We start from the raw sequence: 27896 nt of genomic DNA on the forward strand, positions 1-27896 counted from the left end.
TGCTTTGCTCAAGAACACAACACATCACCCGGTCTTAGAATTGAAATCGTGATCTAGTGATCGTGAGTGCGACACCCTAATAACTAAGCCATGCACCCTCATAATAATAATAATAATAATAATAATAATAATAATAATAATAATAATAATAATAATAATAATGATAATAATAATAATAAGTTATGATAATTGCTTCCTAAAGCACTAGGCCTCAAATTTGGAGGGAAACGACGGCTAATTATATCAGCCCCTGTACTTAACCGAGATTATCTCCCCTTCTCCTTCAATAAGAACTAGCAGTAACATTAATCTTGATGGAATTTGAACTGAAAACAAGGATTAAAAGTTGATATTGGAAGGAAAACTTGACGGAAATATAGTTTAACAGTCAGTGAACACTTAGAATTCATCATTTTAAAAGTGTACTTTAATGTAAGCCAGGAAATATTTTTGTATCAAAATATCATTCACTCATAAAAGCTATATAAATATATTATATATCTCTAAATACATTTTGTATTTGAAATATTTTGTTTTTGTTTTTTGTTTGTTCTCTTTTGTTTTGTTTTGTTTTTTGTTTTTTGCTAACTTTACATCTGTTTGTAAGTGATTCTCTCTTAGACTATCAATATTTACTCTACAAACTTTTCTAAATCACTTTAGCATTGTCATCTTCACGAGTCTCCTCATTTTCACTGTTGACATCGTCATCATCATCATCATCATCATCATCATCATCATCATCATCATCACCACCACCACCATCACCGTCATCATCATTTTAGCATCCATTTTCTCTTGCTGACAATATAAGTAGGAAAATATTAACTTGTCCTCCAGCATGGATATATTCCATCAAGCTACGAATTTCTATAATGACAAATAAGAATATGTTGAAAATATCCAACAGAGAAATCAGAAATCAGAAAAGAAACAGCATCTGAGTTAAACCCCCTCCTCACCCAACCACCACCACTTTCATACACTATGAGTGTCAAAACCAATATAAGCTACAATCTTCTGTATCTGATAACTAAGTATTTTCCTATACCATGCTTTGCAGCTACTTCAAAATATTTCATTTCAAAAGTCTAACCACAACCAAAATCATACAAACAGAAACGCCACCACCTTAACTGAGAGAATTCAGTTGTAAGAATACTATGTCTTGTCTAGTTAATCACAAATGCCTCACCAAGGCACATGTGTATGGAACAAAGATAATGACTGCAAATGTTACATAGAGGAACTAAACTGGTCTTATGAAAAATGCATTTGTTATAAGGTACATGGCACATACTCATTTACAGTCAGAGATAAGAGTAACTCCTCTGCTCTTCCCCAATACAGCAGGAATTTGATGAATGGCAGAATAAGATAATTAACATGCTGGTAATTTCAAACATCATCAAAGTTACAGCCACTTATTTCAGTGATATTAAATGGTGCCTCTGCTGGTCAGAGAAGTTTTATTGTTTGACATGCAATGTTTAACAGAAAGTGTGAGATATTCTACAGGTGTAAGTATTATAACAAATTCCCCCTGAAAACTTTTACTGATCAAATAATCATCTTTGCCATCACCAATATAGATCATTGGCTAAAGGCATTCAGCAACAACACACATTAGTAATTTCCCTTTATACAGCTTTGTATATGCATCAATGTCACATAACTGGCACCTGTGCCAGTGACATTAAAAAAGCATCCTTCAAACTTTGGGCCTCACAGAGGTAGTGATAAGTAACCAAGACTTTTGGCTATATACCGTGCTTGAGAAGACCTGTCCACCCAAGTGAGATTGTAGTCATTGCCAATGCTGGTGTTTCTTAACTGGCACTCATGTTGGTGATTCATAAAATGCATCCACTATACTCTTTCAGTGGTTGGCATTAGGAAGGGCATCCTGCAGTAGAAACCATGCCAACTCAGACTGGAACCTAGTGCAGCTCCCCATCCAACCCATGCCAGCATGCAAAACAGACATTAAACAATGATGACGATGATGTATCATCATTGATTGAATGTCCACTTTACCATGCTTGCATGGGTCAGGCAGAATTCATTGAGGTAGATTTTTTTTTGGCTGAATACCCTTGCTGTTACCAATCCTTACCTGATTCCATGTAAAGTAATATTTTCCTATGATTGGACACATTGTCGCGAAAGACTAGAAATAAGGGACACTGCTTATATGACAGTGACACTCATTTACAACTATTACATGATGTCAAGACAAGGAGACACAAACACTCACACACACCTATAAGTATACATGTGTGTGTGTGTGTAGATAGGTAGGTAGATGTGTATATGTATATGATATGCTTCTTTCAGTCCAACTACCAAATACACTCGCAATCTTGTTTACCCGTATTTTTATCTTTTAGTTGTTTTTTTTTAAACTGAGATAGTTCTTTGCTATCTTTTTATCTAAAAATACACTTTTAAAAAATGCTTTTGGTATTGTTGAAAGACATAGAATCATAAGTTTCTATAAAAACAAATTTTACATAATATTAGTTACCAGATTGAATTTCTAGCTAACTTTTTCGAGCAAGCCAATATCAAACTAAATTCAGAGTCTACTGTTTATTGTTCATTTGAAAACCAAAATTATATTTTAAAGATATTTCTTAGCTATAAGTTGTTTATAATGCTGCAAACATAAATAGCTGAATATTTTTAACTATTAAGTTTGAACCATTATATGATAAGACTCAAATTTGAAAAGTCTAAAATCTATTAAAGCAGTTTATGGCATTTTATGTTTTGTTTTGGTTCTTTTTTCATAATTTTTTAACATTTCTTTTATTGATGTCTGCATTTTATAAAGACCACCTAAATTCTATTAATTGAATTGTTTATGCCTCTGTTGCCTTTGTATTTCATCACTCAGAGGTCAATAAAATAAGTAGACATTTATGTACTGGTGTCATGTGCTGAGTATGAAATATTTTAAAGCAGTAGTTTCCAAACTTTTTTAATTTTCTTCTTTTTAATGACAGCTTCAGCTTCTTAAAATTTATGTTGAGTCTTGCATTGAATTATTGAATATCATCACCATTATGAGAGACAGCATTTCAAATCATATCTGACCTGATTCACTTCTTTTACCGTTACTTTGTCATCACCAGGACATGCAATATCAATGATAAAACAGATACTTCTTTTCTTTATATATGCATGTAGTTGTAAGGTGAGGAGCTTGCTTCCCAACCACATGGTCCCAGGTTCAGTCCCACTGCGTGGCACCTTGGGCAAGTGTCTTCTACTATAGCCTCGAGCTGACCAAAGCCTTGTCAGTGGATTTGTTAGACGGAAACTGAAAGAAGCCTGTCGTATATGTGTGTGTGTGTGTGTGTGTGTGTGTGCATGTCTAGTTTGTCCTTCCATCACTCCTTGTCAACCAATATTTGTGTGTTTATGTCCTCGTAACTTAGTGGTTTGGCAAAAGAGACTGATAGAATAAGTACTAGGCTTAAGAAATAAGTCCAGGGGTTGATACATATATATATATATATATATATATTGAAATGTCTTAGACTTACTTCTGCGCTATTTCCACCTCCATCTTTTATAAATATATATATATATATATACATACACACATACACGCACACACACACACACAGATACACATGTGTTATCAGTTGTATCGATCCAATGTACAGCATAATTGCCACTCCTTTTGGTGCAGTTTTTCGTTTTGTCTATATATCATATTTTCTTCAGCATCAGCCTCACCGTTTCCTCCAGAATTTTCTTCTGTCATAGGAACATTTTGCTTTCAAAGCACAACATCTCAACTCACCAAATCTCATCAACCATTCACATCACATACTTATACCAACACATTTATCTCGCTTCCATTATCTCATCTCTACACATCGACTGGTTCCTTTAATCCTCAGTCCCTTTTTTTTTAGCCCACACACCCTCCACCTCTCATGCTAGTTAACATTACACATCCAACAGATATATGTCTTTGTACCTTTTTAGCCTTCACAGATTTCTCTGCTTTGTCTCTCTATCATGCAACATCTCTCCTGAACTATTCGGTAATACCTGCTTTATATATACACACACATACACACATATAGACAATCTTTGCTTATGTGTGTGTATTTACCTGTATCTATATACATTATGCACAAACTCATACACACACACACACACACATTAGGTTTTATTACTTCTATAGACCTCAGATTGGGAATCACTTTGTTGAGCCATGTGCAAAAATTCCCCTCCCCTCACTTCTTTCTGTCTGTATATATACACATACAGAGAGAGAGATGTTTATTTACGTGGATAGGGCATACACAGACACACACACACACACACACACACACACACACACACACACACACATGCACGCAGTTATACTTGCATACACATACAGCCACATATAAGTGTATACACATACATAAACACACGCTGAACGCAATAAAGCTAAACAGACATAAAAACCTTTGGAAGAAGTCATGAAATACTGAGAGATAAGGCAAGATCCTGTTCTTTACAGGTATCAGTGACTTCCAAACATCAAACTAATGTTATCATAGCAAATCAGAATGAAACAGAAGACATGTTTGCTTGATACTGTTAATGTTGATGGGTATCACATGATATTTATTTCCTGTAAATTATTTTATTATTCCCAGTTATGTTCATTTTGTATGTGGTTCGTTAATTCTGTTCCTATTTTACATTTGTTTTGCAGGAATTGAAAGAAGCTGAAGAAAAAAAGCATGATTGCTCAGGGAAAGAAAACAGAGCTCCATCCAAAATCAATCACAAAGAGGAGTTAAATCATAACCAAAATAAAGATGTGGCCTTAACAAAACCTTCAGAGCCTGTACAAGAATCTAGATCTATAAAGGTTGGTGAAGAATAAACGGTTTAATACACACTTCCTAAATGTGGTCAAAATTGGTTCCTGAGACCCATAATACCCTCTTCTCTCCAGTCAATTGTCCAGTGTGCATGTGCCTTATGATGGCACTGTAGACAATGTAAAATATATCATGCATATATATGTGTGTGTGTGATATGTAAGCATGAGTAAACAAGAGAGACAGAGACAGACAGGAACAAGGAAAATTCCCCTTGTATTTGAATACTATGCAAATATTCTTTTAAAATACTTTTCATTTAATTTTTCCAAAATTTCATTGTTTTCCATGCTTACAGTTGAAGAAGTCTCAAACATATGGTTTATATTCATTTAAAGAAGAAGAAAATGAAGATTGTGAAGTTAATAATTGTTTATTATTAACAACAAATTGATCATCTTCACTTACAGCTGTTTCTATTAATACTCAATAAACATTAAATTTACGTTTATATGACATGAGCACAATATCATCAGAGGGAAAAAGATGTACCTTTGGATGCTATATATGTGTTTGTGAATTCATTTTAGCAGACTGTATATATATATATATATATATATATATATATATACATACACACACATAAACTCCAAATTGAGGGAGTGGAGCAGGTAAAATTCAGGCTACCTATGTTTCCTAGATAGTAGATCCTCTGATGTAATAATTACTCAACAAGGGGGTATTCAGCTAGATATTTTCGACCTAATGAGTAGCTAGTTAAATACCCCTCATTGAGTAATTATTACATCAGAGGATCTGCTATCTAGGAAACCTATGTAGCCTGATTTTTACCTACTCCACTTCCTCAATTTGGATTTTTATTTGCATTCGTAGTAACTCAAGTTGCTAAACGTAAGCTATAAAAAAAGTTTTTCACTTTATCAAAGTTCGAATTGGGAAAAGCTTACAACCTTTGATTCTTATAAATTATTATTGTTCCTCTGCATTGTTTATTTTACCTACTTTGGACTACTTGAAGCTTACAAGCTTCCTCCATTTAGATCCTTGGATCTTATAATTACATGTGTGTCTGTGTGTTAAATGAGACAACAAAGCCGAGGCTGTGTGGAATTTATAAAGGGAAAGGTAGTCTTACAGCTGTTTCTGGGATATTAGGGATATCCCTTCATCAGAGATGATATGAGAGAGTTAACTAGAGGGAAATAGTACATATATATATATATATATATATATATATATATATACAAATAAAAGGGTAAAGGAATATTAATTTATTAATAAATTAATAATTAATAATTTTTACCAAGCACTTCGGTATGTAAACACCATTATCGGTGAAGAACTTATTTAAAAGTTCTTATTTCTGAACTTCGGTATGTGGTGAAGCAACTGTTGCTGATCCCTTAATTATGTTTATATATATATATATATATATATATATATATATATATATATATATATATATACTTTCTGCTATTGTGATGTTTCCATTTTATGTCATTGTTTAATATTTTTTTTTTTTTTGTTCTTTATTTTTTTCCAGATTAGTGGTTATTTAAATCTTCTTGCCAACATTATAGATAATTTCACTCATGGGCTTGCTGTTGGTGGAAGTTTTCTGGTATGCAATAAGGTAAACACTCTCTCTCTCACTCTCTTTCTCTCTCTCTCACTCTATCTAACTATCTCTTTCTCTCCCTCCCTCCCTTCTTATTCTCTAAATATAAGTGTGTGTGTGTATATATATATATATATATATATATATATATATATATATATATATATATATATATATGAAATACTATTATTAAGTACTTACAACTCCAAGTAAATGCTTTGAGTGCTATGTACATTTATTCACCCACCCATATTTATACGTCTACCTTTATGGTGCTTTATTTTACTGGAAAGTAATACATTTGTATTGCAATATTTTATTTTTCATTGAAAACTTTTTCACTGTTCTCATTCTGTTACCTGACTTGGAAACAGATGAAGGTTGGCAACAGGGAGGGCATCCAGCTGTAGAAAAATCTGCCTCAATAAGCTCCACTTGATTCATGCAGTCATGGAAAAGTGGAGATTAAAACGATCATGATGATGATGATAATGATCATCATTATATAGGAATCTACCTACTGCACCAGCATCCTCATTAGATATGCAAAAATTAGATATTTCCAATTTATTCAACAATACTTATTAGGTGTACAATGTTGGTTTATCCATTTAGATTTTTTTTTTTTTTTTTTTTTTTTTTTTTTTGCTATGGTGGTATTTGAAAATATAGTTATTTCAAGTAGAGTTAATAAGATTACAAGCATCTCTTGCTGCACAGAAACATTGCATTCCTAAAAATTTTGCTGTAACTTGGAATTCTATAACACAAGAGCTACTTTACCATTTAACTTCCATTTTCTGTAACATAGAGGTCAATGGGAAAATAGATTTCTCATTATGGAATTTCCATGCGATAGCCTGCCATTGCATAGGAGATGCATCATCATCATCATCATTTAACGTCCACTTTTTCATGCTTGCATGGGTCAGACAGAAATTTACTGTGGTTGAATGCTCTTCCTGTCACTAACCCTCATCTGTCTCTCAGCAAGGTAATGTTTTCTCATAACCAGACAGAAATTTCTCATAACCAGACAGGTTTTTCAGGGAAGTCTGGAAACAAACAACATCGCTATTACGATGGGGGTGCTTGTTAACAACCATCACATGATGTTTAGACAAGGGCACACACATGCATATCAACATATATGATGGGCTTCTTCCAGTTTCTAGCTACCAAATCCACTCACAAGTCTTTGGTCAGCCAGGGACTATATTGGAACACATTTGCCCAAGGTGTTGTGCAATGGAACTGAACTCAAGACTACATGGTTGAGAAGCAAGCTTCTTATCCACACAGTTACACCTGTTGCTATGTAATTATAGCCTTTATCATTTCATCTTTTGTTTTTAGAGACATCGTGTATTCGGCATTAGGAAGGGCATCCAGCTGTAAAAACCTTGCCAAAGCTAACCTCGCCTGTGCTTGTGCCACATAAAAAGCACGAAGTCCACTTTGCTGAGTGGTTGGTGTTAGGAAGGGCATCCAGCTGTAAAAACATTGCCAAAACTGACTTCACCTCTGCTTGTGCCCCATAAAAAGCACTACTCACCTCACCTGTGCATGAAAAGCACTAACTCCACTCTGCTGAGTGGTTGGTGTTAGGAAGGGCATCCAGCTGTAAAAATCCTGCCAAAACAGTCACAGAAGGCTGGTGCAGGCTTCTGCCTGGCTTGCTCTTGTGGTACTGTCTCACCCATGCTAGCATGGAACACAGACATTAAGTGATGATGAGGATGTGTATCTCGTACTATGATGTCCAATGTGTTATTTCTTTTCTAAGAAAGTAGGGTATGATTTTTAAGTACAATTAGCTGCTATTTCTTGCAAATTGGGCAGCCATGTAAAAGCTCCTTCCATAATTTGGCCTCAGTTGCAATAATCTATAGTGGTTACTTCTGACAAATTTTACCGTGACATGGACAATAAAGGTCAGGGAGAACAATGACCTCGTGTATATTTTTTTTAAATCAACATATTGGTTTCTTAACTTGTTATGATAGGAAACCAGATTGCTGAAAGAAACATCTTAGAACTCCTACTGGAAATCTTAAGTAACAAAATCAGAATAACATTCTTAAGTCTCACAACATACAACATGGTTCCAAAAGTTCTCCCTCTCTCTCTCTCTCTCGTTCCCTCACTCTCTTTCCCCTTCTCTCTCTCTTCCTCCCTCTCTCTATGTCTCTCTCTCTGTTTCTCAATCTCACCTTTTTCTTTTTGATCTTGTACTACCTGTTTCTTATGCCATTGAGAGATAAGTTTGATTCAGCCGTTGTTGTGTACATCTTATAGCAACATGCTTTTGTGAGATAAATGTCATTGAATATTATTTAGGTTTGGCTTCTAGCTTCTGCTTGATTCTTTTATGTCATTAATCTTTGATTTCTGTTTTTGTACTACAGATAATGTATTTGTGTGTGTATTAATGTATATGCATACCTTTTATATTACCTGCTCTCTGCCCAAATGTAAAATTCTGAATTTAGAAGTTCCTTTAATTCTACATTGATAGTATATCATACTATAAATTTCCTATAATCTTTACCTGTTAACTAAAATTTAACTGTTTCTCCTCCTCCTATATATATATAATAATAATAATAATAATAATAATAATAATACAAATGATATATGAGCATATGCATGTATACATACATATATGTACATACCTACATCTACATGTATATATAGATGCATATCCGGGTACAGGATGGCAAAAAAGGAACAGGAGCATAAACAAAGCACAAAAAACGGATGAACACATAGGAAAACAGACGAGCCACTTATATATATATATATATATATATATATATATATATAACATATAAGCTGAGAGGCTGCACTAGATTCCAATCTGATTTGGCATGGTTTATATATATATATATATATATATATATATATATATATATAGAAATATATATATATATATATCCTGGCACTCTGTTGGTTACGATGATGAGGGTCCTAGCTGATATGATCAACGGAACCGCTTGTTCATGAAATTAACATGCGAGTGGCTGAGCACTCCACAGACACTGGGGGATTCAGAGTGACACAGAGTGCAGCAACAAGGCTTGCCCTTTGAAATACTGGTACTACTCATTTTTGCCAGCTGAGTGGATTGGAACAACATGAAATGAAGTGTCTTGCTCAAGGACACAATGCATCACCGGGAATTGATCTCGTGACCTTACGATCGTGAGCCGAGTGCCCTAATCACTAAGCCACATGACTTCACATATATATATATATATATATATATATATATATATTTGGTGATAGATATCCATAGAGGAGAGAGGGAGAGAGAGGAAGAATTTTTTTAGATGCTTGTTCATCTCTTTAACATACCGAATCTTATTTCCCATTGTTCTTTTGTTGTTTCTTAACCTCTTTAAATGACTAGCACTACAACGATTGCATGGTTGTTAAATGCTTACACTGTAACATAAACAGATAATTGTCAACTTCCAAGTAATTCCTTAATTACCAAGACAAAAAAAAACGTTTTGAAAGATAACAATGAGACAGAGACACAGATAAATTTGTAATGCTGCGAAATAATTTGATATTCGTTTTGTTACTGTCTTTATATATTTGTGTTCAGTTCTCCTGGATTTTTGTGAGTGTAGTGTATGTGTGTTTTATCTTTTGTCGTTTTTCTTTCTTGTTCTATCACCTCTGTCTTCCTGATAGTTTTTAAGTCAATCGAATTACTTTCTGTGTTTGAACCTAATGTCTGTCAAATGATGGAGTTGTCATCTTCATAACACTACTTGAATTATAGATGGCATTCATTTTTTTTTTTCTGCTTGTGTGTAAGAAATTTGCTTCTTAACCATGTAGTTCTGGACTCAATTCCACTGCATGGCACCTTGGGCAAGTGTCTTCTACTAAAGCCCCAGGCTGACCAAAGCCTTGTGAGTGGATTTTGTAGACGGAAACTGAAAGAAGCCCTTCACATACACATGCATATATATGTATCATCATCATCATTTAATGTCCATTTTCAATGCTGGCATGGGTTGGACAGTTTGACTGAGGTTCAGAGAGCCAGCGGCTGCACCAGGCTCCAATCTGATCTGGCAGAGTTTCTACAGCTGGATGCCCTTCCTAACACCAACCACTCCGAGAGTGTAGTGGGTGCCTTTTATGTGCCACCGGCACAGGAGCCAGTCAGGGGTTACTGGCATTGACCATATTCGGATGATGCTTTTTACGTGCCACTGGCACACAAACCAGTCAGGCAATCCTGGCATCGACCACATATGTATATATCTGTGTGTTTATCCCCACTACTATTTGACAACCAGTACTGGTTTGTTTATGTCCTTGTAACCTATTGGTTCAGCAAAAGAGACCAATAAAATAAGTACAGGCTTTAAAATAAATATTAAAGTTGATTTGTTCAACTAAACCCTTCAATGTGGTGTCCCAGCATGGTCACAGTCCAGTGACTGAAGCAAGTAAAAGATATTTATCATAATCATTATTTTTGATAGAAAAAGTCAAAGAATGCCTGATGAGACTACAGGAGATGTGGGTTCATGTCCCATTGGCAACCTTTGACTTTTTCCTATCCAAAAATTTTGCAACTCAGTATTTGCATGCCGTTTTCTTATAGCTGTGTGTTATGAGCTTTGAAAACCATTATTCCACAAAACAGTTATTATATCACCACCATCTGTTACATTATGGAAACCCTACACAATCAAGGAAACCCTACACAAAATCATGAATTGCTATTTCTACCAAGGACAAATGTCCACTCTAAGTTCTACCCATGACCAATAGCCACCCCTTAAGAATAAGTCTATCCATCTATGCCATACTTACCACCTGTGCTGGATAAACCATTAAGCAAAATAAGCTTGTGATCAAGACACCAAGGGAAGTGGGGGCAGCCCAGAAATGGTACATGGTTTATGGCACAAAAGAAATCATTTAAAACTTGCTAAAATAATATTCAAAGTAGTTTATATGATTGGAAATATAATTTTGAAGTATTCATGGTGTCATAGTGAGGATCTGATCAAAGGCTTTGCAATAAAAAAAGGGTAGGAGAAGACTTTTCAAATATAAATGAAGTGGAAGTATTCAAAAATAACCTTCATTTCCCATCTTACTGTTAGTTTTGTTTCATTTCGAAAAATAATTTATTTTATGTTTTATTATTATTCATATTTTGATTTACATATGGGGGCACCAAAATCTTGTAAGTGCTTAGGGCCTCTATGGGTTTTAATCCAGCCCTGCTTGCCACTTTCACCCATCATCTGTTAACAAATACTTCTCATTTGTCCTGTTAGTTCACTTTCCAATTTGCCTCCAGTTTACAACCAAATACTCTGTACTGTAAAGTCAAGGTGGAATGATTTGTTTATTTTATTTTCAACTTCTCATGACAAGCAGGGTCTGTATTGCATTGTCCTACTTAGCAATTAACCATCGCTGCTTTTTAATTTAACTGTCTGTTCACCTTTTTTAAGCTCCTCCGTCATTGTCAGTAATGATTTCTTGCACAGAATTCATAACCCTTTGATTTATTGCACTGGTTTAAAAGTGTCATTATTGATCATACATTGAAATGTCTGTTTTTAAGCATAGCCTGTTAGTTATGTGATATATTCATGTTCTTCTTACCCTTCCTTTTCACTATCAATTTATAGTTACTTGCAAATGACGGTTTTTTGTTTCTTTTCTATCTCTGAAGGAAAAAAGTCAGTTTTTTGTGGTTTTTTTCATTTATCTTCTAAACCAAAAAAGAAAAAAATGAGAGAGAAACAAGTTACATTCACTCTGTTTATAATTTAAATAATTATTTTGGTATATCGAGATAACGAGTAACAAGAATGAGAGCAGTCACAGCTCTGTGACTAAGAAGTTTGCCTTCTAACCCCATGGTTTGAGGTTTGATCCCACTGTACTACACTTGCACCTACTGCACTGTACTTGCACCTTGAGCAAGTATCTTTTACTATAGTTTCAAGTTGACTAATGCCTTGTGAGTGGAATTTCGTAGATGGAAACTATGTGGAAGGCGGCGAGCTGGCAGAAACGTTAGCACGCTGAGCAAAATGCTTAGCAGTATTTCATCTGCTGCTACGTTCTGAGTTCAAATTCCGCCGAGGTCGACTTTGTCTTTCATCTTTTCGTGGTCGATTAAATAAGTGCACTGGGGTCGATATAATCGACTTAACCTGTTTGTCTGTCCTTGTTTGTCCCCTCTGTGTGTAGCCCCTTGTGGGCAGTAAAGAAATAGGAAACTATGTGGAAGCTTGTTACACACATACATATACATGTGTGTGTATACTTGTGTGTGTCTTTCTCTGATGTACAGTAATACCTCACTTTACAAGGACCCACTTTAGGAGATCCTGGGTTTACAAGTTGTATTTTTCAAGCACAAGATCCAAATTCTGAATGAAGTGCTAAGGTTTCTACTACCATAACAAATGCTTCTGCATGTTACCAAGAAATTTATTGAGAGCGAAAAAAACGCTTCTTCTAAGCAAACAACTCTAGACTTGTTTTTTTTTAAAAAGAAATCTACAAGACCATCTACACGTGCTTGTGAATTGGTGATCACGTCTTCAAGTGAGGGTGTGTACAAGTCTAGTCCGAGTGAAAATGATGCAGAAAATGAATGTAATAATTATTTTTTTTATTATAAATGATCTTCACATTCTTTTTACTTTAAATAAAATATTCTTTACATTCTACTGTTGTTATAGGTAAAATATTTTTCTGGGAATGAATTACAATTTATAACATTGCTACCATGGGAAATTATTGTTCTGCTTTATGAGCGGTCTCCAGGAACAAATTTACTCATATATTGGAGAAAGATGTAAATACTAATGAGAAAGTTAAAAAAATAAAAAAAACAATGCCATAATTTCAAATATAAATACCTTGTGTGGTGTTTGTTCCACCCAAATTGTATGTAACAATCCCTTGTTACTCTCATTATCAGAAATGCAAGAACTGATGATTGTTCCCTTTGGGAACCTCTAAACAATATGACCATTGTTCACCAAATGCAATATGAAATGAAGTAAAGACATCATAATTTCTTTGTTATTTGTAACATTACCCAAAGCCTCACAATATGCTGATGTATAATAAACTTCTTGACTTATAGTCTGCTTGTTGATAATTAAAACTGATGATAGAACATTGTAATCTTAAGAACAACAATTATTTTACACGGTTAAGAAATGTACTTGCCAATCATGTGATTCTAGCTTCAGTTCCAGTACATGGTCCTTGGGCAAGTGTCTTCTACTATTTTCCCAGACTGACCAAAGAATTGTGATTGGTTTAGTCAATGGAAACTGAAAGAAGCCCAAAGTATGTGTCTGGGCATGTGGATTTTTACATTCTGTGTCTTCATGAAACCAGTTGAGTAAAAGTAGTGGCATTATATTGACACACCCAGTAACCAAATCGTCTCATAGTTCTGTGAATTCAAAGACGTTGTAAGGTTTTGTGGCATATGTATATATACACACACACACACACACACACACACACACACACACAACAGGCTTCCATTGAATAGTTTGGAGAGGTTGTAGTAGAAGTCACTTAGCCAAACTGATGCACAACTGAAATAGAACTTGAAACTACAGGGTTACAAAAGAAACTATCTATTCACACAGCTATGCCTGCCACTATGTTTAATAATAACACTATATCTTACATTTCAAACCATAAAAATGTCCTTTTGAAGTTGTTGCATTTTAGATTTCAGATTTTGACTCTTTCATATATATTCAACCTGTTTAATTCTTCTTTTTTTCCGATTGACATTAAAGTGATTGTCAGAAAATTTTCAACTTTAAGCACTTAACTTTCCTTTTTATTCAGGTTGGAATAATAACAACATTTGCAATCCTGGTACATGAAATCCCTCATGAAGTTGGGGATTTTGCCATATTACTGCGTTCTGGTTTTGACAGGTGGAAAGCTGCAAAAGCACAGGTGAGTACGGGAATACAATATCGTTCAAAAATCATTTATCACCAAATACCATCCTCATCATCATTTAACATCCATTTTTGATGCTGCCATGGGTTAGACAGTTTGACAGTTCAACAGGAGAGCTACACCAGACTCCATTTGTCTGTTTTAGCATGGGTTCTATAGCTGGATGCCCTTCCTAATGCCAACCACTTTACAGAGCATACTGGGTGCTTTTTATGTGGTACCAGCAGGGTCACCAAATATCCTGCAAGACAAAGACCGCTCACCTGAGAGAGGGAGTGGAACCAAGGGAAGTGGCTATGAGCCATGTGAGAGGTTAGAGTCTAATAGAGGAACAGAGATAGAGGGAGTACTTGGCTACCCCAGGGGGACATCAAAAGATTGAGAGACAGAGTATATTTTCCTTTTAGATTTTTAAATAAAGGACCTATTTAAGTAAGGGACTAATTTACCTTCTTTTCCTGTTTCAATTTAGTTCCTATGTTGTAGCTTTTATCTTTACTCATTTACTCGCTTCACTCATTGGACTACAGCCATGCTGGAGCACCACCTTGGAGGGTTTAGTTGAACAAATCAGTCCCAGTATTCGTGTATAGTTTTTCAAAAGTTTGACGCTTATTCTATTGGTTTCTTTTGCTGAACCATTAAGTTATGGGGATGTAAACAAAATAACACCAGATGTCAAATGGTGAGGGGGGACAAACACATATATAACACATATGATGGGCTTCTACACAGTTTCCATCTACCAAATTCAATCACAAATCATTTGTTGGTCCAGAGCTGCAGTGGAAGACACTTGCCTAAGGTGTCATGAAGTGGAACGGAACCTGGATCCATGAATAATTCATAATTAAACATAAGAGTGACTGTGTGATAAAAAGTCTGCTTTCTAACCACATGATGCTAGGTTCAGTCTCACTGCTTGGCACCTTAGGCAATTGTTTTCTGCTTTAGCCTCAGGTTGACCAGTGTTTTATGAATGGATTTTGTAGGCAGAAACTTAAAGAAGCCCCTCATGAATATACGTGTGTGTTTGCCCGCATCACTGCTTGATTACTGGTGTTGGTGTGTTTACGTCCCCATAAACTTAGTGGTTCAGCAAAAGAAACTGATAGAGTAAATACCAGACTTAAAATAAAATTAAGTACTGGGGTAGGTTTGATGGAAAGAGAAATATAATGTTTGAAGCAGTGTCCATCACCACCATCATCATCATCATGTAACATTCATCTTCCATGCTGGCATGGGTTGGATCCAATGGATATAATGTCAGCATCATGCTTCAATGTCTGCTTTGGCATAGTTTCTATAACTGGAGGCCCTTATTGATGCCAACTACTTAAAAAAAATTTTACTGGAAGAATTTTTATTGTAGCACAAGCACTGGTGTAATTGCCATGCAGCCTGCAACACTGAAGCTAGGTAAAGGTAAAGTTACCTTCTCAAGTCATGCTGGCCCATAAGGGCTAATTTCCCGGTTTCCATGACATATAAATTACACACCTGAACGAGATGCCAGTCTGTCGCAGTATTACTCATTTTTGCCAGCTGAGGGGACTGGAGCAAAATGAAATGAAGTGTTGTGCTCAAGAACGCAACACATCACCCGGTTCAGGAATCGAAACCACAATCTTATGATCATGAGTCCAACACCCTGACCACTAAGCCACAAGCCTCCACCCTGCAACACTAAGATCCCCTTCAGTTGGGAATTTCAAAATGGAGTCCTAGTGCTATTTAGCCTCATGTCAACCTTTTCTTTAAGACAGAAAGATATGATATGAGGGAAATTTGGCTATTTCTTGCAAATCAGAGGCTTTGTCATTGGCTTGGAGATGCCTTTGTTTGTAGGCCTGCCAGATCAGAACTGACCTGTGGTTAAACAATAATCACGACAAATAGCAGTTGAATCATCTTCCAAATAGAAACAGAAAGTATTTGATATTTGCTGATGGAAAACTAAAGAAATGAGAGAAGCCTTCTTTAAAATGGTTTCATATAACAATAATTGAATAACAACAAAAACTTCACAGACCAAGACAAAATATAAATGTTGATCATTCATGTGTATAAGTAACTTAAGAATCATGTGTTATTACAGTTTTAACTATTGTGTTATCAGACTATGATTATGCTATATCTGAATTTGCCTTCTACTTTTCAAGGTTCATTTCTAAGGACTGAATTTTACATGGCTGTACTTTCTAAAGTAAGATAACATTGAAATAGTAAGATAACATTTCATTAATGGGGAGGAAAGATATCATTAGATCAATTTTGCATGGGTTTCAAAATTTTTACAGACCTTGCTTTATTTTTAATACTTTTTTTTTATTTATCATATCCTTTTCATTTTATTTAATTTTACATCTTCAGAAATGTTTTTGACAAGAAAATACTTCACTTCTGATTCTTATGCATCATTTTTACTTTGGGGATAATGTTATACGTTTCTTCATTGTTTTTCTACCTATGTCAAATTTTCTGCACTGTATATATAAATAATGCACATCTCTTGGTTTTTATGGTGGATTTGTGCAAACTGAAATTACAATAAATCTGAGAGAATATTATCGTACTAGCACTGATTTTCTCGTTTTTGGTGGGGTGGAGGAGATGTTCTAACAAGCTGAGCTTTTCCATTTGAAATTATTTTAATATGTTACTTTTTATTTCCAGAGAAATTGACTTTGTTGACATTTGAAACTTTATTACTTAATTTTGAAAATATTTAAGAAAATCTGAAAGAATAATTATAACTTGATCGTTAGTTTAGAGCATGGTTTGTCTCACTATCAAAGAAATGAAATAAAAGTAACGAGCAAGGAAAATGAAAAACTAAACAGAAACAACAAAATGGTGTTTCTGTATTTGTAAAGTCCATAAGAAAAGAAAATTTGACCCAAACCAATACTTGCTCATGTGAAACCATGCAAATTGAGTACCATGTAAGCCAATGGACAATATACTGTTGCTCAAATAATTGATGTCATTTGAAGTTGTCTCTCATGCTTGCTAAAATAATTATTAGTCATTGGTCACTGATGAAAACATCCCAATAAACTTTTTATAGATATAGGTTGACAGAAATGGTAAACATCAAGCTGCATGTCTTTCCAGCAAAGGGTTCCTTCTGAAATATTAGACTTCCCTTCTTTTCCACAGCTTAAAACTAAATTTTTTATTCTCTGTTTGAACTATTTGTATTAATATTTACTGATGCACTGCATCAATAGTTTCTTAGATTCTAATGTTTTACTATATCTTTCGATGCGTAGCCCCTCTATTTTCTGGATTTAAGTCCTGCTGTGTGTTGACTTTATCTTTCATCACTCTGAAGGATATTGAATGTGTTTTATCTCTGACCTCCTGAGTTTCCAGACAAATTGTTACAAGTTTTCTGCCTCTTTTTGTCTGAATGATTGTAGATACTGGTAACGTTGGCTTTTGAATGTATTTGTGGTTAGTCCCATCTAATTCTTCATGGCACCATAGATATATTGTGATTTTTGGAGAGGCACAAAATTGACTGCTGGTGTGAGGGCTGGCTAAGTGCATGTTTTCAGTGTTGTTTTATTTGGGAAGCGATTATCCAGATCAATTCAGTTGATTATATCTGGTCACTATAAATCCATAGCCAAAGGGAGAAATCATTGTTACTCGTTTCTAATAATTATTTATTTATTTTTATTTTTAGATCTTAACAGCCTCAGGTGGACTTCTGGGTACTATAACAGCATTGAGTGCTGATTCCATTGAAGAAGCAGGTAGGTTTACATGAATGAATGAAATACAAATTTATGTTTTCAGTGGGAGAAACAAAAACTTTTCAGTTTATAGTGATTTATTTTAATTCACAGGGCCGTTGTGGTTAGCCAGCATCTGAAACCGACTTAAGAGGGAACATGGTAACCACTAGGATAATATATCCCTTTAAACTCATTTTATATATTTATATAAATGTGAATTTGGAGGGATATATTATCCGAGCGGATACCATGGTCACTCTCAGTTAAGTTCCAGTTCACATCTAGCCATAGCGATCAGAATTTAACATTTGTAACTACTATTAGTTGTCAGTCACTCTGTAAATTCCTCTGATAGGTAATTCTGTATTCGCTTCACTGGGTGTAATATTGTCTGGAGTATATATTATTGATAATTTTATACAACATATGGTGTATAAAATTGTAAAATAAGAGAAAATATATTTTGAGGATGAACAAGTTTCCATACTCTTTATAATTATTAAAAGAATAACCCCTCGTCATACTGTGATTCACCTATCGCAGTTTATTATTTAAGCTTGTGTTGATTCCTCTGTGGTGTTCCTTTGCATTTATAATAAAATAAATAAACAAATTTTTTTTTAAATAGTTTTTAAAATATACAGTACTGGACTGTTTCTACTTTGTGAATTTTCACCTATCACGGTGGGGTTTTTTAACATTACACCCACGATAGTTGAAGGATTACTGTGTATGTGTATGTATATATATATATTCAGGGTGTCCACAAGGTCTGGGTACATAGGTATATACAATCATAACATAAACAATTAAATATAAGAAATAATTTCTTAAAGTATGTGTTAATCCCCATGTACCCAGACTTTGAGGACACCCTGTATATACCATTTACTAGTTATTCTTTTACTACGTTATTGATTTTTAGAATAAGGTGTTTATGATATATTTATTTTCAAGAGAGTATGAATTACATTCTTCATTATTGAATTATTTAGTAGTGGTTTTTCTCTAAATTATATACACACACACACATATATATAGCTTCTTCCAGCCAAATTACCCCCTTAAGACTTTGATGATACTGAGGTTATAAATGAAAAAGCAAAGAATTAAAAAGATGTCACAATTTTAATGTAAATATGAGCAGTTTTCATTTCTGATTTTTTTTTGATTTTTTCTATCTTAATATATATATTTCAGGTATGAAAACAGCTTGGATTCTACCGTTTACCTCTGGAGGCTTTATTTATATTGCTCTTGTGTCCATTGTTCCAGAACTTGTTGAAGAAACAGAACCAAAGTACGTATATACTTTTTTTATATTTTTAGTTCATTTTTTAATCTTTTATTATTTATCTTTTACCTGTTTCTGTCATTAGACTGTGGTCTTGCTGGGGCACCGCTTTAAGGAATTTTAGTCAAATGAATCAACCCCAATATATATATATATATTTTTTGTTTTTAAGGCTGGTACTTTTTCTATCAGTCTCTGTTGCTGAACCGCTAGGTTATGGGGATGTAAATATACCAGTACCAATTGTCAAGTGGTGGTGGAGGGACAAGCACACACACACACACACACACACACACACACACACACACACACACACATACACACACACACACACACACACACACACACACACACACACACACACACACACACACACACACACACACACACACACACACACACACACACACACAGATATATACAACAGGCTTCTTTCAGTCTCCATCTACCGAATCCAGTCACATAGCTTTAGTCAACCTGAGGCTGTAGTAGGAGACACTTGCCCAAGGTGCCATGCAGTGGGACTGAACCCAGAACCATGTGATGAGGAAGCAAATTTCTTATCAGAAAGCTACTCCTGTACCTATTCTTTTACTTGTTTCAGTCATTTGACTGCGGCCATGCTGGAGCACTACCTCTAGTCAAACAAATCAACCCTAGGACTTATTCTTTGTAAGCCTAGTACTTATTCTATTAGTGACTTTTTCTGAACTGCTAAGTTACACAGAATGTAAACCCACTAACATCGGTTGTCAAGTGATGGTGGGGGGACAAACAGACACACAAATATATACATACATATATATATAATGATATAAATAATATATAAATATATGCATATATCCATACATATATGTACATACCTACATCTATATGTATACATACATGCATATATGGGTACAGGACATAAGAAAAAACGTTAAACACAATGAGAAATGGAAACATTAAAACAAAAACAGAAAACAAACTTTTTTTGAACAGCGAAAAAAACAAACAGAGAAACAAGACATGCAACATAAAGAGTATACCCCTTCGTCAGTTGTCCCTATTCCATCTACTCCGCGTTTTTGAAGGCAAGGACAATACGCGACTTCGTTGGAACAGTCCTTCCCGCAAAGCAAATTAAATAAAATTTGGAATTTTTTGCAGAGGGTGAAAGTGTTAACAAGAACAGGACAGTGAGAACAAGACAGTAAAAACAAACGGTGAGAGCTGTTGAGCCAAGACGATAGAAAAATTATTATGAACGCAAGGTAGACTTGCATGAGAGAAGAGACAGAAATACACACACACACAATGGGCTTCTTTCAGTTTTCATCTATTAAATCCACTCACAAGGCTTTGGTCAGCTCGAGGCTATAACAGAAGACACTTGCCCAAGGTGCCATGCAGTGGGACTGAACCCAGGACCATGTAATGAGAAAGCACTCTCCATCACCGTTTGACAACCAGTGTTGGTGTGTTTACGTCCCTGTAACTTAGCGGTTCGGCAAGGGAGACCAGTAGAATACGTACCAGGTTTAAAAAATGTACTGGGATCGTTTCATTCAACTAAGAATTCTTTAAGCCGGTGCCCAAGCATGGCCACAATCTAATGACTGAAACAAGTAAAAGGTGAAAAAAAGAAGGAAAAAATGGCAAAAAACATTTGATTATATTATTTGAAATAAGTTTCAGTAATATATAAACATGATTCACAAAAATCTAGTCACTCGAGTGGCCATTAAGTGTCAATATTACATAGAAAATGTTTTTTTTTCCTCACCTTTATTCACCTAATTTCTACAACATCCACACCTTATCAGTAATCACTGTTATGTAGAACTTCAACTTGAAAAGAAATTGATGAATCAAATTAGAATATGTGTCTTGATGAGTTGATTCATGTTCACCACTAAACTTTAGACGTGTTTATTCATAATTAGTGTGACCTTGAGAAAGAGATATTCACAATTAACAAAAATCAACAGCGTGTCTTTCAATTTACCAATTAGAGGTGTGATGATCTATAGCACATCTATAGAACTATTCTGTGTATGTAATCATTCAACTTAAATTCTACAGGCTTGCCTCCACCACCATCATCCTCATCATTATCATTATAATCATTTATTGTCCACGCTTCATTCTGGCATGGCTTCGATGGTTTGACGGGATCCAATGGACTCGAGGACTGCATCACATTCCCAAGCCTGCTTTAGCATGGTTTCTAAAGCTGGATGCCCTTCCTAATGCCAACCACTTTTGTGGCCATTAATACATGTTATGAAAAGATGCAATTTAATCTCTATACAGAACACATTGCAGTAACTAATGGGTAATTTATTAGCATTCAGTACTTAACTAAGCTCCTTCTCTGAATTTAATAATAATAATAATTCTTTCTACTAAAGGCACAAGGACTGGAGTTTTGGGGTAGGGGACTAATCGATTACATCAACCCCAGTGTCCAACTGGTACTTATTTTATCAACCCCAAAAGGATGAAAGGCAAAGTCAACCCCGGTAGAATTTGAACTCAGAAAATAAGGACAGACAAAATTCGGCCAAGCATTTCATCCAGTGTGCTGAGGATTCTGCCAACTTGCCACCTTAATAGTAGTAATAATAATAATAATAATAATAATAATAATAATAATAATAATAATAATAATCCTTTCTACAATAGGTACATGGTCTGAAATTTTGGGGTTAGGGCTAGCTGATTGGATCAGTGCCAGTATTTCATTGGTACCTTATTTTCCTGACCCCAAAAGTATAACAGGCAAAGTCTATTTCAGTGGAATTTGAACTCTAAATGGATGAAATATGTCAAAGCATTTTGTCCAACACCTTAACGATTCTGCCAGCTCACTGCCATAATAATAATAATAATGATTTCAAATTTTGGCATAAAACCAGCAATTTTGGTGGCCGGGGAGCAAGTCAATTACATTGACCCCTAAAGGATGAAAGTGGAATTTGAACGCAGAACATAAAGATGGACAAGATGCTGCCACCTAACTGCCTTGGCTAATAATAATAATAATAATAATGATAAGAAGAAGATGATTGACATTCTTATGCATCCCTATGTTCTGGCCTCAAGTCTCTCCAAGAGTGACTTTTGCCTCCTCCCTCATGCTCTACCTATATACCTTGATGAAAATAAGTACCAGTTAGATACCATGTTAATTTGATCTTCTTCCCCCTTTCCCAAACTTTCAGGCCATGTGTCTACCATCCTCATCATTTAATGTCTGTTTTACCATGCTGGTATGGGTTAGACAGTTTGACTGAGGACTGGCAAGCCAGGCTCCACTCTTATCTGGCAATGTTTCTACAGCTGAATGCCCTTCCTAATGCCAACCACTCCAAGAGTGTAGTGGGTGCTTTTTACATGCCTCCAACACAGGGGAGAGTCAGGCGGCACTGGCATCGGCCACACTTGAATGGTGCTTCTTACGTGCCGCCAGCTTGGGAGCTAGTCAAGGGACACTGACATTGACCACGCTCGAATGGTGCTTTTTATGTGTCACCGGCAAAAGGGCCAGTCAGGCAGCACTATCCTGAAGAGAAATGTCACTGAGTTGTTTATCTCCTTGAAAACTAGGATAATCTTGTCTAATACATCTCCCTGCAATGAGCCAAAGAGGAACTTTTGTAGTCTGGTAATCTAACAGAAATAGATTATCAAATCTCCCAGAAACTACATTCCACCAGCTTAAAAACAGAAAAGTTCATAGGGCACATTGGATAATGTAGTCTCAGGTACACTATCAGTGAATAAACGACAAGATGGTTATGGCTTGAATACCCTTTGATCACAGATCTCCTCAACCAGAACTAACCTGGGGTTAAACAACAATAACCTCCCAACAATCTCAATGGATAAAAATAGAAAAATAGAATAAAAGCTGAATCCTCTAATTTGTCAGCTATGTATCATCACATTTTTTTTTCCTGCCATTTTCCAAATTTCCATAATCCAATTTCTAACCTGAAATCTGTCTTCACTTCCAATTACTACTTCTTAAATATTGCCAATGTTGTAGTAATGTGATATATTTTGGAGTGACTTAGTTTGTAATTGTAAGTCATTCATCACACACTGAGATAACATCATGCATAGTAATAGACAAACACTGAATATTCTTCTGTCTATCCCATGGCTTCTTGACTGTTCACAGAAATCTTCAGCAGCTTAGCTAACACTGAAATTTTCAAACATTCTTTCACATATACTCACACGTATACTCATACACACAGATACACACCCTTTTAATAACAGTTTAACTTTGCTCTACACGACTTAAAACATATAAAACACATCCATCCCATCAGATATTAGGAGAAGAGTGGAAAATTTAAGACCCTTCTCCAAGTATTTGATGAGATGAACATGTCCTCTGAACTCATGAGACTTTTAGTTACATGGAACTGAATCAAACTATTATTAAAAATATATGTACCTCCTCTACAGCAAGACACTTGTTTCTGTCTCTCTGCCTCACTCTAACCTTTCATCATCCAACACAAGATCACCTCCGCCAATATCCATTCCCCTCTCAAAAGAGGTTTTTTTTTTTGGTCTTGCAAGTATTTGGTGATCCTGTCAGTACAGGTGCCACTTGAAAAGCATCAAGCCCACACATGGGTGCTTTTACATCATGTCATTCTGGTGCTTTTTATGTGATGCTGCATGGGCGCTTTTTATGTGGTGTCGCACAGGCATTTTTATGTGGCACTGCACAGGTGCTTTTACATGGCACCACATGGGCACTTTTACGTAGCACAACATGTAAATGTGTGTGTGCCTATATGTAATATAAATGTGTGTGCGTATTGTGTGTATCATGTAGAAATGAACTAAAGGAATATTATATTTTGTCATCTTTAAAATGCACAAAATCTAAATGAATAAATAATGTGCTTCTGTTGTTGAAATCTGCTCCTGAAATATCTTTTAACACATTTCTTTTGATTTTTATTTTTCTTACAGGCAGTCAGTGAAACAAATAATTTGCATCATTGCAGGCATTGCTTGTATGCTTCTGGTAACATTAATCTTTGAATAAGCACTACCATTTCAACCTACATTGGCATCTCCTGTCTTTCAAGTTTCCATCCATTCATGTTCCAAAGATGCTTTACTATGCAGAAGACTGCATTTACTTTCGGTAATATCTATTGGAAGGCATCTACAGAAAAACCACCATATCTATTCTTCCAAAATGAAAGAAATAAAAGATTGAAGCTACATTAATATATATACATATATATATATACAAATATATATATATATATATATATAAATCCATATATGTATATCAAAATATATATTTTCATATATATATTTATATATATAATTGCATATTTTGTTTCAAATGACAAAATATTAAGCATTACGAAAAAGAATATTATTTTTGTTGAAAAAAATACTTTTAGTCCATTGAAATTTAAAAAACCAGCAAATGAGCTGTCTTTATCTGTTTCATATGTCACATATGAGCAACGTGAATCCTAAATATCCAAAAATATGTACATAATAATTGTATATGGTCCAAATATTTATCTATTGTTTTGTCCAACCACAGAATTAATTCTCGAGAAAGAATACTTCTACTTAATTGAGAAAAAGTATGAATTATAAAATAATTTTCGAAAATTATGAATACATGAATTTGAATGAAACGGTGCGAGTCATTATTAATAAATGACTAATTATTTTATCTCTAATGATGAATTCAGTTTATTGTTGTTGAAAATAAACCTGATATAACTTTTTTCAAGAATGTTTTTTTTTTTATGGATGGTTCAATCATGATTTTTTTAAAGATTATTTTTTTAAACTTTTTTTTTTTAATTAATTAAAAAAAAAATTAAGCAATATTAGAAAGCACTCTTCTATGTTACAAATTAACTCTGCTTATATGAAACTGTGAAATATTTTAAAGATTTTTATTTTTCATCCAAAAGAAACAACAGCAGTAGATATCAAAACTGAGCGTGTTTTTTATTTGGTCTTCTGTACTAGAAAGCTTTTGTTAAGTACTTCAGGCTATCACAGATATAAATCACTTCATTCACTATGTTTGGGGTGCTACTCGTTACCATAACAGAAAATGTCTTATGAAGAAAATAAATTTTTTTTTTTGCCCTAAATTAATACACACACACATACACAAACATAAGCATTTCTTAATTTAAAAGTTTAGTATTTCTTTCAAATCAAAAAGTTTATTTATTGGTGTTTTTAAATCACATGTATTTTTTGTTGTTTTTGGCAATTATATAATTACACATTTAAGAACGACAAATCTGCTTGGGTATTTGATTTTAGACATAAAATATGTCAAACATCTGTTTTAAGAGTTTTTTTATGAAAAGCTAAGAGGCAGAAGGAAGTCCAAATTATATTCCTGTCTATCAATTTTTATGAAATGTCGATTTTTAATTCAGTAGCATTGTTACAGTGATCCTATATATATATATATATATATATATATATATATAGTTTTCTTTTCCATTAAGGTAAGAACAATAATAAAAATACTCCTTCCGGTGAGAGTTAAATATTTTTCAGCATACACAATATTTAGTTGTGAGCTATTTATAGTTTCATACATTAAAGACGTTATCTCAGCGGGTTTTAAAATGTGCCTAATATCTCCAATTAATCTTCAGGCTTAGAGACATAGGTGTGTTTTAAAAACCTGCCTAGATAACATCTTCAATGTATGAAACTATTAGTAACTCATAATCGTACTCTGTGTATGTTCAACTATATATATATATATATATATATATATAGTCCATCTTTTTGAACAACCAAACATTTATCACCAGAATCCAGTGTCTTCATGCTGTGTAAATTAAATTTTTTGCAGAAAAATTTTGAAAAGTAAAATGCATTTTATTTCTCTGTGCATCTTATACGGTGTGTAAGACACATACACTGTACAAGTAATCATGTGATGTAAGTTTCTTAAGTGCTAACTGCTGTGCATTTGTATGTATGACAGAAAAAGTTAAAGAAGTGAAAACAAAAATGAGATCATTTAAAATTTTATTTTATATATAAACAATAAAATTATATACTTTGGGTGGTATAAATTTTCATAGGTCTTTTTTTTTTTTATTTAACAAATGGATTTATGTTACTTTAAAGTTATTGATGTCTAACTTGCAAAAGTAATTAGTGTTATAGTTGAAATATGTTTGTACATTTCTTTATAAATATAGATTTCTGAGGTCCAAAGGAACCCTCGAATTTTTTGTTGGGGTTAGATATCTGGAAAAAAGTTTTGTAAGGGATTAAAATATTATCTATGTATAAGAAACTCCCATACTTTTTTGACCTAATTTTTGACAAAAAAAGGGTTCTTTGTACACGTTAAAATACGGTATTTCATAATAATTTTTTCAAACTAATATTCTCTGTACTTTATGCCTTGTATAACACCTCCTTACCTCCTTTGTTAAAAATATTTTTTCTAAATTCCCATGCATCTTCCAAAACAAAAGTTTTTGCTTAATGTAAATAGTAAGGTTCTATTGAAAATCAGATATCTTTCATCTTTTACTTGTTTCAGTCATTGAACTATGAACATGCCGGAGCACTGCCTTAAAGAGTTTTAATCGAACCAAATTGACCCAAGAACTTATTTTTTTTAAAGTTTGGTACTTATCCTGATGCTCTCTTTTGCCAAGCCACCACATAAACAAGCAGTGGTGAGTGGCAAGCTCAAAGACACACACATAAATACATACAAATGCATATATACAGACATACGACAGGCTCCTTTCACTCTTCTTCTACCAAAGCCATAGTCAGACTGGGCTATAGAAGAAGCCACTTGCCCCAGGTGCCATGCAGTAGGACTGAACCCAGACACTTCATACTACACAGCCATGCCTGTACCTATATATAAAGAATGGTCTTGTTATTTTACGAGCTATAAATATTTTCAGATGTATAGAACATTAATTTAATAAATATAACAAATATACTGTTAAAACATTATGCTTCACTATTTAAAAAAACAATCCTGACTCTAGTTGCAACACATAATTCTCAATAACATTTGTTTACTGGTTGTTCTTTCCTGACAGAACCATCTTTGATGGATTACAAGTTGCTTCCCCCACAAAAAGATCAGCCACTGTAGCTGTCTCAGAGCAGTATAACCATATTGCTGCATTTAAATCAGAAGTTGTTAGATAATGCTTTTAGAACAATGATTTCCAACCATTTCATTCCTATTTTACTTGGGTGGATCTTCGTAGTCATTAAGTGTTTAAAAAATCCTATTTTATTTTTATCATGAGGAAAAAAATGTTTGACCCTTTGGGATTCAGATTACTCTGTCAAACGTAATGCTTATTTATTCATATTGT

The 27896-nt window shown here is 34.3% G+C and overlaps 1 protein-coding gene across 1 annotated transcript in view; it reads left to right on the top strand.

Annotated features, from left to right (window-relative positions):
* Nucleotides 1-27380, top strand: part of LOC106876000 (zinc transporter ZIP13) — a 223700-nt gene extending 196320 nt beyond the window's left edge. The window contains exons 4-9 of the mRNA XM_089340926.1: nt 4727-4885; nt 6403-6492; nt 14356-14469; nt 18173-18242; nt 19425-19524; nt 24499-27380. Of these exons, the coding sequence (XP_089197052.1) occupies nt 4727-4885; nt 6403-6492; nt 14356-14469; nt 18173-18242; nt 19425-19524; nt 24499-24574 (609 nt within the window). The 3' untranslated portion in view covers nt 24575-27380. The remainder of the gene's footprint in view (nt 1-4726; nt 4886-6402; nt 6493-14355; nt 14470-18172; nt 18243-19424; nt 19525-24498) is intronic.
* The last annotated feature ends 516 nt before the right edge of the window (nt 27381-27896 follow it).

The sequence above is a fragment of the Octopus bimaculoides genome, chromosome 2, assembly GCF_046866305.1.
Source record: "Octopus bimaculoides isolate indiv1 chromosome 2, ASM4686630v1, whole genome shotgun sequence".
NCBI lineage: Eukaryota > Metazoa > Mollusca > Cephalopoda > Octopoda > Octopodidae > Octopus > Octopus bimaculoides.